The 12,648-nt window shown below is 43.0% G+C and overlaps 1 protein-coding gene across 4 annotated transcripts in view; it reads right to left on the minus strand.

The window, feature by feature from the left end:
* The window catches only part of SCN8A (sodium voltage-gated channel alpha subunit 8), a 335,228-nt gene that overhangs the window by 42,736 nt on the left and 279,844 nt on the right, over positions 1–12,648 (minus strand). For all 4 annotated transcript variants that reach the window (XM_075337138.1, XM_075337136.1, XM_075337139.1 and 1 more), the window contains exons 20-21: positions 10,457–10,630; positions 4,774–4,896 (exon numbers count right to left, since the gene is read on the minus strand). In XM_075337138.1, the coding sequence (XP_075193253.1) occupies positions 4,774–4,896; positions 10,457–10,630 (297 nt within the window). The remainder of the gene's footprint in view (positions 1–4,773; positions 4,897–10,456; positions 10,631–12,648) is intronic.

Below are 12,648 nucleotides of genomic sequence, written 5' to 3' on the forward strand. Positions count from 1 at the left end.
TAGCCAAAGGCACACCTGTACAATAATCATGCTGTCTAATCAGCATCTTGATATGTCACACCTGTGAAGTGGAGTGATCACTAACACAGATTTAGACAAATTTGTGAAAAATATATGAAAAATGTTTTAGATCTTAGAGTTCAGCTCATAAAAATTGGGAACAAAAGTTAGTGATGCGTTTATATTTTTGTTTGGATGTGGCGCTGTGCTGGGAATGCTTGATGCGAGAATACTGAATGAGGTTATTGTCGGTTGCCCTGGATCTTGGTATACTGCGTTGGTGTGAATTCTGTAAAAAAAGTTTGGCTGTAACTCTACCGGTAATGGGAGTTGTGTGTGACAACTGTAAAGGGGGACAGGAGCTGGATGTAGCTCGCAACAGTCGCTAAGAGCTGAATGTGGCTCCCAAGGTCAGAAAGGTTGGGGACCTCTTTTGTAGCGTATCAGAGCTTTAAATACATCAAGTATAAATGGATAAAATTATGGAACTCAGGAATTTACTGATAAAAGAGAACATGAATAATTTTTCAATCAAGTACAAAAACTCTGGATGAAAGATATTGTTTGGCTTCGTGATAAACATATCCCATTTTTAATGTACTTTTACTGTATCTCTTGTTCTAGTCGGGATTACATGCGTACATATGTTGCTATAGAATCTAATGGCCATGCTGTAGTATGCTAGCCAGCTAATAACCTCGCTCTGGTCTCACATCTTGTCTCCAAGTCTGGGCAAGTGGAGTACTATGGGACCGATAGCCATGATTCTCCAAGCATCAGTAAAGGTCCAGTTACAAGGATCGGCCAGCGACATATGACCGCTGAGCAGCGAACTTTTACCAATCGGCGGTTGTTTGTATCCCAATTTATACAGGCAGATCAAAGTAGATGATGCGCACTTAGCGATCTATACTACATTGCTCAGTGCACACAGGCTGCCATTCTTCTCGGGAGTTCTGTTTACACAAGACAATGCATCGCCGAGTGATATATTATGCTGCATAAAATAGCGCGTTGCTCGTTCATCGGGTGATCGGCAGCCTGCCTACATGCTCTGCGATTATCTGGTGAGGTAAATGCCCCTTTAGAGTTACAGGCATATGAGGGTTTAGATTAGAGTACTGCAGCAGGCAGCATGGAGTAGCCTGGGGATTGCCCCATGTTTATGTCCATAGTGAAAGCGAGTATAAGTTCAAACGAGTAGTAGAGAGGGAAGGGCAGCATAAAGGGTAGTGTTCCGTGACAGGCTTACTAAAGAAGAAACAATAAAAGGGTTTTGCCAGGGATGGAGGTAAGGGGGCCCATTTATACCTTCAAAGCAGGTGAAATGGAGAATTTTGAAGAGTTTTTGGACTGAAAGGGGCCCATATACTGTTCTGGCACAGGGGCCCTTTTCTGTCTTTGTCCGCCAGTAGGTTTTGTAGACCTTCTCTCCTGCCAGATCTGATATTGGGAATGAATAATTGTGTTCGACTGGGCAGTATCCAAGGTGTGGCCATTATTGTGCACTTGTCTTATTGTAATTAATACAGCATATGCACAATACTGTCTAGGTGTCAGAATATTTCCTTGACAACTTTCTCATGTGTCCAAAATAGGGACCACACAACCCCTATATGATAAATTTACCACTACTTTTGTATTTGTTCTTACACCCTTCTGTTATCAACACAAAAAATAAGACAGGCTGAACTTTGTACTACGCAGTGGCCATGTAGAACCATGGTGGCCATTAAAGAGAACCTATCACCAGATTTAGCGACTATAAGCTGCAGCCACCACCAGTGGGCTCTTGTATACCGCATTCTAGAATAAGAACCCAGGCCGCTGTGTAGAATGTAAAAATAATAAGTGGAAAAATACACTTTTATAAAACTCACCTAGGGGGCGGTCTGGTCTGATGGTTGTCACTGCTCTCTGGTCCGGCGCCTCCTCTGTCCGGTCCGGTGCCTCCTCTTTGCTGAGATCTCTGTATTCCTTCTACCCAGCCCAGTGTGGATGACGTTATCCACACAGGCCAACATCGCGGTCTTGCTCAGGCGCACTTTAAATCTGCTCTGCCGAGGGCAAATCAAAGTACTCTAATGCGCAGGTGCAAGAAAAGGTTAAAGACTTCCCGAGCATACGCACTACAATACTTTGATCTGCCCTAAGCAGGACAGATCAAAATGCGCCTGCGCAGGACCTCAATACTGGCCATAGGAAGCGTCATGCACACGGGCCTCAGAAGAAGGAAGATGGCGATCGCCGCATAGATGAGGCACTAGACGGGAGAGAGGAGGCACCGGACCGGAGAGCAACGGCACCCATCTACACAGCTGCCTGGGCTCTTATATACAGTATTCTGGTATTATGTATACAAGAGCTCAGTAGTGGTGGCTGCAGCTTATAGATGCCAAATCTGGTGACAAGTTCCCGTTAAGTCATTTAAATAAATGACTGACTGCTCCCTAAAAGAGAATTGCTTTTACTAAGTGACACAATGCTAAAGAGGAACTATGGAAAGGGGTAATCTTCAAGACAACTCCTTTAAAGAAAGACCTAAATAGTAATTCCCAGTACATGACTATACTATATAAGCAAAAGCAATCAGTATACCTTACATGTCAGCTGGGACTTCAGCCTGCAGGCACAATCAGCAAATACAAGCATTGTTGGATTCTTAACATGTATCTTTGACAAAGCAATTCTAACTACATTAAATTACAGAAATGCTGGTTATGACGTGTCGTAATATATTTAGCGGCTCCATACTGGAACTTCTTTTCTGTGATGGTATTAAAGTAGCACGGTGCATGGATTTGCATGATACAGTTGTGTCTACAGACAAAAAAAATAATGGCTTGCTCCAGATAATAGGTAGATTTATAGGGATAAAGCAAATATAACTTTTCACTGTAGGAACAGAAAATTAAATAAACATGCAGGGTATTATAAAGAAGGAGAGGGAGGTAGCAGCAGAGTTTGTATTCTTTATATTATACTTAAGGATGACTTTTGCTCATTCTATAAACTCTATGTTAAGGAGACAGTTCAGAAAAATTAAACATAAAATCTTGACGACTTCCAAGAATGGCACTAAGCGTAGAAGCAGATCTGAAATCAATGCTTCTTCCTGACCCTACTTTTTATGGTGAACTGGAAGAACTAATGCACAATGATCATGCAAAAGCATCAACAATTTCAATGTAGTTTGGGTGTGAATTCAAAAGTATAAAAATAAATATATCAGTCATCTAATTTCTGATGCATTGTTTGGATAAGGCATGGCCCATGCTACTTTCAACAATGCAAACTACTTACATTTGATTAAAGGGAACCTGTCACCAGATTTGATCAATATAAGCTGCGGCCACCACCAGTGGGCTCTAATAGACAGCATTCCAGTTTTCTATACATAAGAGCCCAGACTGCTGAGTAGAACGTAAAAAAAACCACTTTTATAATACTCACCTGGGGGGCTGTCCAGTCCAATAGGCGTCGCTGCTCTCCTGTCCGGTGCCTCCTCTCTGCTGCAATCTCCGCCCTCCTTCTTTTGAGGCCCGTGTGCATGACGCGTCCTACGTCATGTACAGTAGCCATCATTGAGGTCCTGCAGAGGTGTATTTAGATCTGTCCTGTTCAGGGCAGATCAAAGTATTGTAGTGCGCATGCGTAGTAGGTCTTTAACCTTTCCTTGCGCCTGCGCATTATAGTACTTTGTTGTGCCCTCAGCAGTACAGATCAAAGTGCGCCTGCGTAGGACCTTGTGTCTAAGGTTGACACTGTCATCCACACTGGGCTGGCTAGAAGGAGAACGGAGATCGCAGCAGAGAGGAGGCGCTGTACCGGAGAGCAGTGACACCCATCGGACCGGACCACCCCCCCTAGGTATTATAAAAGTGTTTTTATGTTATACAGCATTCTGGAATACTGTATATAAGGGCTCACTGGTGGTGGCAATAGCTTATAGTCACCAAATCTGATGATAGGTTTCTTTAATGCAAATATTAAATAAGCTTAAATCAGCCCCTGCATCTAAACAAACTACTTTGGAGATGTCTTTGCTATGAGATATTTTTCGTGATACCATTTACTGCAGAAATTGGTTAAGTTGCAAAATATTTAAGGAAGCATTCAAAGAAATAGTCGTAATAATCTGATGATGTTCCTACAGCCACAATAATAGCACAGGGCATCATAAAGCAGAGAAAGAGAGAGAGGTAGAGAAAGAAGTGGCAGGAAGTGAGAAAGCTTCGCTGTCAGACAAGCCTTCCAGTCTTTATAAGACTGGACTGAGAACAACAAGGTGCAGCAAGATGAATTAAACCAAAGTGCGAAAGTCTCTTTAATTGGATGATTAGACAAATTATCTCTTCTATCGTGAACAAAGACAAAGGTTCTTTAAATTTCTGCAATCTACACCCAGTTACCCAGATAATATACCAAACAACTTATGAAGATGAGTTGCAAAGGGTTCAAATTCCTCTTCTTTGCACCTGGTGATTCTCCCTATAGATATATAGCAGGGAAACCATCTGGGTGCTGAAGACAAGCCAGGCCACATGAGAACAGCCAATGTTACGATGTACTACGGATGATATGTCATTTTTGGCCAGAATCGATGTGATGAGGCAGCTGAATGCATCTCCCTTGTTTGAGCAGAGGGTGCAGGGATAAGGAAGTCAGCAGCTGCGTCATGAAGTCTGAATTTCAATCCAGTTTGATCAGTTCTAGCATGCTTAAAACTGCTCCGTACGCATGCAGAAGGATCAGCTGCTTTCAGCATCTTACCCTCATCCCTTCAAATCGTGACAAAGCTCTTAGGGGTCTCAAAGCTCTTAAGGTCCTAAGGGACTTAATGGCACCTAGTTCCGAGTATCCCAAGGCATTAGCTATTAAGCTTACTAAAGAGACCTACACAGAAACAGAAAAGCAAAGAGAGGTTCCAGACTGTTAGAATGAAAGCCTAACACTGATTGAACAGCCTGGATGCAAGACGGATGACCCCAGATGTCTAAGTCACGTGACAGAAGCAACCTGGAAGGAAACATGGTTGAAAAGGCATTAGCACGGGAAGGAGAAATATATGAGAGTGAAGCAGGAACCACAAGGATAGACATAAAAGCCTGTTCAAGGCAGAGCTCACAAAATTCTTACCCTGGCCCATCACCGTCTCCTGGGGACAGCTGCTCCCATTAAATTAAGCCACACAAATTAAAGGTACCTGTGAGAAAGAATACAAATAAACATATACAGGACAGGCCTCCTAAAAATACGGCAAATGGAATTTAAAGATCGGAGTGTAGCTAGACCGGTCTCATGATACGTCCTAGTCTCTTCTTTATATGCCGGTATGTTTACTTCAATAGGGATGGGAGAACCGTGGGTTTATATGAAACAGTTATCTAAATTGTGCAACCGACATACATACAAGAAACCCCAAAAGCAGAGGAAGAAAGAGTGGAGGCAAATAGCAGTGACCCAACACGACTACCTTCTCTAAGATGCTACAGTTATCCTGTGCCCTCTAATGGACATAGAACTGTATGGAGAAATGATTGCTCTTTGTGTCTTATTAAGAAGTAATGTCACCAAGTTACTTTTTGGACTAAAGAGACTGGTCTTTCTTATGGGCTTGGCACAGTGCATTCTCTGCAGAGCAAGACCTGTGGGACATAAATACAAATTGTCCTGTAAAATGGGAAATGGTTAATACAACAGTTTATTGCTCATATTCTGAATAAAACAAATATTACTAAGAATGAAAGTCCACGCCATCTCGAATTACAAGAACTAAGTCAAATAATGCACAGTGAAAGGATAGAACGATTCTTATTCCATACACATCCACAGCATACAAACAACAGCATGTTATTTTCTGTCGTACAGACCAATTAGGATATGTTCACACAGTTTTTTGCAACATAATCTGTGACGTAAGTCAAGAGAAAACTATCCACAAGCAAACTTGTACTGCTCTCAATGGGAAATCCACATTGCTGTTCATACAGCCATGATTAGCCACAAGTCGATCAGCCCTTCGAATGGGCTAATGGACCCACAGACCCGCTGCAGTTAGAGCAGCAAATCCATGGCAGAAATCCAAGAGTCAGGGCTATTTCTGCTGCAGATTCTGCAGAATTCCACCTGCAAAAAATCACCCATGTGAACATATTCTTATTAGGTTCTATAAAAATGTGGTCAAAATATTTAGTTTATATTTTTATTTCTGTAATTCTATGATTTACTCTTACCAGGGGAAGCTAATATGATAGTGTAACAGTGCTGAACTCTAGCTAGAAAATACCAAACCTAAGAAAAATAAATGACATAGCTCCAAATCACTAATAATGAATCAACTTAGAATGTAGATTTCAAGGGAATTTTCTTTAAAATGGGCAATTGTGTTTTATAACTTATACATTACTACATTAGCTTAGTAGTTTCTTTTTAGATATGTCTATATACCAAAGAACAACAGCATTAGGCTGCTTTCACACTACGTTTTTTTAACATGCGTCCTGAACGTTTTTTTAATGCAAAAACGGATCCAGTGCAAATGCGTTTTCATTTCAATGCATTTGCAATGGACTCGCGTCAACATGCGTTTGCGTGCGTTATAGTGAGGATCCAGCGACTTGCAGTTTTTTAACATTTTTTCAAAAACACTACTTGCAGTATTTGGACGCAGCTCAAAAACGCTACAAGTCGCTGGATCCTGACTATACTGCATGCAAACGCATGTGAACGCTGGCATGCTGATAGACAGGATCCCGCTTGCTCTACTGAGCATACACAGAAACCAGCCTGGGTGATCAGTCCCTCTCTCCCCCTCTGTCCTTCTCCCCTCCCTCTCTCCCCCTCCCTCTCCCTCTCCCGCCTGAGAGCTGCGGACACTCATAACCAAGGTAAATATCGGGTAACCAAGCAAAGAGCTTCTCTTAGTTACCCGATGTTTACGTTGGTTACGTGTGCAGGGAGCAGGCAGCCCGGCTCCTAGCAGCTGCGGATGCTCGTAACCAATGTAAATATCGGGTATCCAAGCAAGGTACCCAATGTTTACCTTGGTTACGAGCCTCTGCAGCTGTGAGATGCCGGCTCCCAGTCTATCACGTTCAGTTCCACTGACTCCCGATCACATGACTCCAATGCCCGCCCATAAACTTAAAGTGACAGGATCCTGCAAAATAACACATGCGTTTGCATGCGTTTTTTTGCTGTAAAAGCAGGATCCGCTTTTACAGCAAAAAAAGTTCATGACGCATGTTAAAAAAACGTAGTGTGAAAGCAGCCTTACTGTGTGTGTGTGTGTATATGTGTGTATGTGTGTATGTATGTATGTGTGTATGTGTGTATGTATGCATGCGTGTATGTATGTATGCGTGTATGTGTGTGTGTATATATATTTTGGAACAAAAACAATAAAACACAGCACCATTTTATAGTGCACCTATCCATCTCCAACATTATAACCCAAAACATTGCCATCTGTATTTTGGTGGATATGCGGACTGTTGTCTTTTACTAGTGAATATAATATCTGTTCAGACAGATGCAAATCATTGTAATACAGTACAATTCTTTTAAGTATAACTTTAATGGAACCTGTGAGGCCCATGATGCTTTAAAACTGCCCCATGACCTTGAAGATGTTTATTCATGTATTTCAGATACATGTTTGTTGTGCTTTAGAACTGCACATACTGGATGAAAATTAGATACAGTCCCTCGTTGTCCGGTAATGAACCCGGTGAGGCCACTATGTACTAAGACTTCAGTGGCCGCAGGTACCCCCCACCTGGCTTTGATTCACAGTCCCTGACATCCAGGCGTCCTTATAGTTTAAGCTCCCTCTAGGATCTCTATTCCTCTGCCAGAGTTCAGCTCTGTAGTGGGTTATTAGGAGACGTGTGATGGGAAAAGTGATGCCAGAAGGAGCACAAAATGTGACAATGGCCAACAGTGCAGGGACTGTCAATCATGACCGGGGGGCATAAGTGCAACTGCTGAACCTGGACTAGTAAAGTACCGTGTTTCCCCGAAAATAAGACATCCCAGGAGTTTTCAGGGAAGCTTTAATATAAGACATCCCCTGAAAATAAGACATAGCGGCGGTCAATAATGAAGTGTCATGCAGCGGTGAAAGAGTTAAAGACACTGCAGGACACTTCATTATAGGCAGCGGACACCCCCAGAAGAGAGAAGACAGAAGAAAGAAGACCCCCAATCATACTCACCAGAAGCAAGACTGGAAGCAGGTGAGCGCATCAAGGTCCTGCAGCGGCGGAACACACACACACACTCACACACATAAGGACACACACACACACACACACACATCAGATCACACTCACTCACTCACACATCAGATCGCATCCACACACTCACAACATCCAGTGATATCGCTTGCTTCTCTGCGGCGATACTGTACGTGCAGTGACCTTCCAGGACCTGCCGGAGGATCACATGGCCGGAAGCATGTGGTATCTCCGGATGTTGTGAGTGCGTATGTGCGATACCGTCAGTGTGTGACTGTGTGAGAGTGTATGCGATCGTATGTGTGAGTGTGTTCTGATGTGTGAGTGTATGCGATCGGGTCTGTGAGTGTCGGCAGAGGAGCACGGCGTGCAGCACAGCTGCTGGGACCGCCCACCTGAGGGCACAGGGAGAAGTGGGGTGTGTGTGTGTGAGTGTATGCGATCAGATGTGTGTGTGTATACTGTCTGATGTGTGACTGTGTGTGAACGTAAGCGATCTGTGAGTGTCGGCAGGAGGCAGAGGAGCACGGCGTGCAGCACAGCTGCTGGGACCGCCCACAGGAGGGCACAGGGAGAAGTGGGGGGTGTGTGAGAGTGTATGCAATCAGATGTGTGTGTGCATACTGTCTGATGTGTGACTGTGTGTGAACGTAAGCGATCTGTGAGTGTCGGCAGGAGGTAGAGGAGCACGGCGTGCAGCACAGCTGCTGGGATCGTGGGGTGGGTGGGAAGAAGTGGGGTGGGTGTGTGTTTGGGTGTGAGTGAGTGAGTGTGATCTGATGTGTGTGTGAGATCTGATGTCGGCCAGACGCAGGGGAGTCGTGCAGCACACCTGATGGGAGATCACAGGAGGATCTGGGAGCCATACAGACGCCCTGGGCTGGTAAGTATGACGATCCTGGGATGGGGGGGGTCTGCTTTTTGTGGGGGGTAAACTTACCCCAACCATGTCTCCTCGAGAATAAGACACCCCCTGAAAATAAGACATTTTTTTTTGCTTTTTTTGTGCTTTTTTCATGGCAAAAAAAAATATAAGACAGTGTCTTATTTTCGGGGAATCAGGGTAACTGCCTCCCTGGAGTAGTCCTGGTCCCTCAGCATAAAGCAAAGTGCTGTGTATACGTTGACTTTTCTCACCAGCACAGTTCCCACACACAAAAAAACCCCATAAATGAATGAATAACTATTTAAACGCTCATAAGGACAGTTTATAAGCATCAAGGAACCCGACAGGTTTTCCAATTTTACATTTTTTGTTGTTGTTATGTGTGGGGAAACACATAGTAAAGGTGCATTTACAATGCATGATTATCAGGAACACGCGTTTCCAATAACCGTGTAGTGTAAAAAGGCTACCGATCACCCAATGAAATAACAAAATGCTCATTCATTGTGTGGGATGATCTTTTTGCTTTGTTAAAAGATCGTCATTTTTGGCAACACATCATCCTATGTAAACAGGGCACAAAGGCAGACTATGAGCACAGGACGATATATTACAGTTGCGTAAACCGGCAAACATATTGCCGATTTAAGCTGTCGGTCGGCTAGTGTAAACCCAGCTTGAGTATTTCCTTCCTCGGCAGTACCTCCACTGGGGTGATGGAAACTTATCAAACAATTAGGATATATCCTGTGGTTAAAAAAGCCCCTTTAAAACAATTTGAGTTATTGGGTTAATACCATAATTTAAACTGAAGAAAAAGTAATTGAAAAAATATACACAACCATTGCTTGTGGTAAGATAGGTAACATTAAAAGGGTTGGTCCCTGGTAGACCTTTATGACATGTCAATCTGCGTGTGTCCTGAGGCTGAAACATCACTAGAGAGCTAGTGAAGGATCAGTAACTCCATTCTCGGGGTGTGAGAGGACCCTATTGCCAGAGTCGTACTGATCACACATGTTCTAAAAGTCTTTTTTTGTGGGCTAAACTTTCTAATGCACCATATAAAAGATATAAGGCCCCTGGGGTTAGAGGCATGATTCTAAATCTTTACACTTCAAACTTCATTTGTTCATAACCTTCTCTGCCAAAGTTGGGTAAGTTAAAAACATTGAATGAAGGATTAGAAGAGCACAAACTAAAACTTTCAACCATTTTAACAAGAATTTGCCTCTTTAGTTAGAGACATGAAACCATTAGGAATAAACAGACAAATCAATATCATTATCATCTGTTTATTCTGGTAAAGCAAAAATGAAATAATACATACATCAACAATGAGGAAGTCCAGCCAGCACCAGGCATTTGTGAAGAACTTGACAAATCCATAGGCCAGCCACTTCAGTAGCATCTCCAGGATGAAAATGTAAGTGAAAACCTTATCTGCGTACTCAAGAATTGTGCGGATGGTCTTGCGTTGTTCTATGTAGATATCTTCAAAGGCCTATCAATAAAAGTACAATGGATATTATGTATGTATTTGTATAGGCAAAATACAGGGGCAAATACTACTCCAGTAGGCAAGTATTTGTGTTTTCCATTATTGTCAATGTAATGCAGATAGGAAAATCTATAATGTTCTAAGGTCTGTAAATAAGGCTCATGGGGGAAGGAAGCATCAAGACTGGACTTTCATAAGCAGGGCTTGAACCACCCAAAATACAATAAGGTTCTACAAGTAAGGATTAAGGTGCTACAGATGCACTACTCACAAAAAGATTGTTCGTTTTGGCTTTTGAGTGAAATTTATGGAAAAAGTAAAAAGTTCACTCTACAGTGATATTTTATCATGATAGTAGGGCATTTAATTAGAAGCATGCCATGGTGATTTCTTCCTCTTAAACAATTTATGGAAACAAAAGTCAACAACTATGGTGTGTATACAATACTCCCCTCAAAAATGTCAGTCTCAATATCTTGTCATGTGACCTTGAGCATCAATTACAGCTTGAAAACAACGTTTCCACCTGCTCACAAGTGGAATTATTGTCTGCTGAGGCATGGCATCCCACTCTTCTTGTAGGGTAGCCCTCAGGTAATTGAGGTTCTGGGGTACAGAGTTACAAGCCTCTTTGCAGTTACTCAGCTGATCCCATAGGTTTTCTATAGGATTCAGGTCTAAGGAAAGTGCAGCCGCTCCATTTGATGTACCCCAGTCTCCAGCAGCCGTTCTCTAATTATGCAATCTCAATCAGCTGGAGCAGTGTCATACATGAAGATAAAATTAGGCCTGTGTTGTTCAAGCAGAGGCAAAATCACTGGATTAATAAGGTTATTTCAGTAGTAGGGGCTTGTCACTGTACCATTCACAAAGTGTAGGCCAGTTCTGTATTGACTAGACACACCTGCCACACTGTAACACCACCACCAAGAAAGTTTGGTGACTACAGTGGCCAGTGGCTGATTTATAGTGCACCCCTTGATGTCTCCAACATCATTGGAGGCCATAATTTCTGCTCAGTGTAATTTTTAGCAGTAAACAGCACTGAGGCCCACTGGTCCCTCATCCGGCATAGATGCTCCCTGACCAATGCAAGACGTTGACGCCTGTGCGTGTTGGTGTGCTCAGGTACCCTTGCAGGTGGTGTAGCCTGTCACCACACTGATGTAAACAGTTTTGAATGGTGTGAAGTGACACCTGGGTTTGCCTCCCTTAAATGTGCCTGGAGTTGTGTGGCATTGAACCTCAGGTTCTGAAGGGCAGTGTTCAGAATGAAGTGGTCTTCACTGTGGGATGTGGTCAAAGGACATCCACTTGTATGCCTTTCTGTGACTCTTCCAGTCTCTCTGCATCTCTGTTGCAACCTGCTGATGACACTCTTAGCTGAATGGCCACTTTCATCTGAGAACATCCTGCTTGAAGCTTTGCAATAGTGAGGTACTGTTGATCAATTGTTAGGTGTCATCTTGGTCTCATGATGTCAAAATATGAACAGCATTATGAGGAAAACTATTTAAATACCAATTCTAACTGAATCCTGAAATTTATTAACCAATTCATGGAACACCTATTAAGAACTTTGCCATTCAGCTCCTTGTTAAAAAACAGCAAGTTGTGCAAATAAATATAGACATTGAAAAGTTGGACATGTGCACTCAAAAGCTTAGAGAATGTCACGTTAAGGTCACCTGAAAGGGTTTAAGGGAACCTATCATCAGATTTGTCCATTATAAGCTGTGGCCATCACCAGTAAACCCTTATAAACAGCCAATCTATAAAATAGCGCTTTTAAAATACTCACCTGCAGGGCGATCGGGTCCGATGGGCGTCGCTGGTCTCGGTCCTCCTCCTTGCTTTGTGTGGTTGATGCGTCCCACGTCCTCCACACAGAGTCTGCCATTGCACTACTGCACACGCAAACTTGAAAGGTGCAGGGAAAGGTCAAAGAATGCCCAAGCATGCGCACTACAATACTTTGAGCTGCCCGCAGCAGGGCAGAGAGAAGTGCAGGAGTGCAGGAG

The sequence above is a fragment of the Anomaloglossus baeobatrachus genome, chromosome 2, assembly GCF_048569485.1.
Source record: "Anomaloglossus baeobatrachus isolate aAnoBae1 chromosome 2, aAnoBae1.hap1, whole genome shotgun sequence".
NCBI classification, from domain to species: Eukaryota; Metazoa; Chordata; class Amphibia; order Anura; family Aromobatidae; genus Anomaloglossus; species Anomaloglossus baeobatrachus.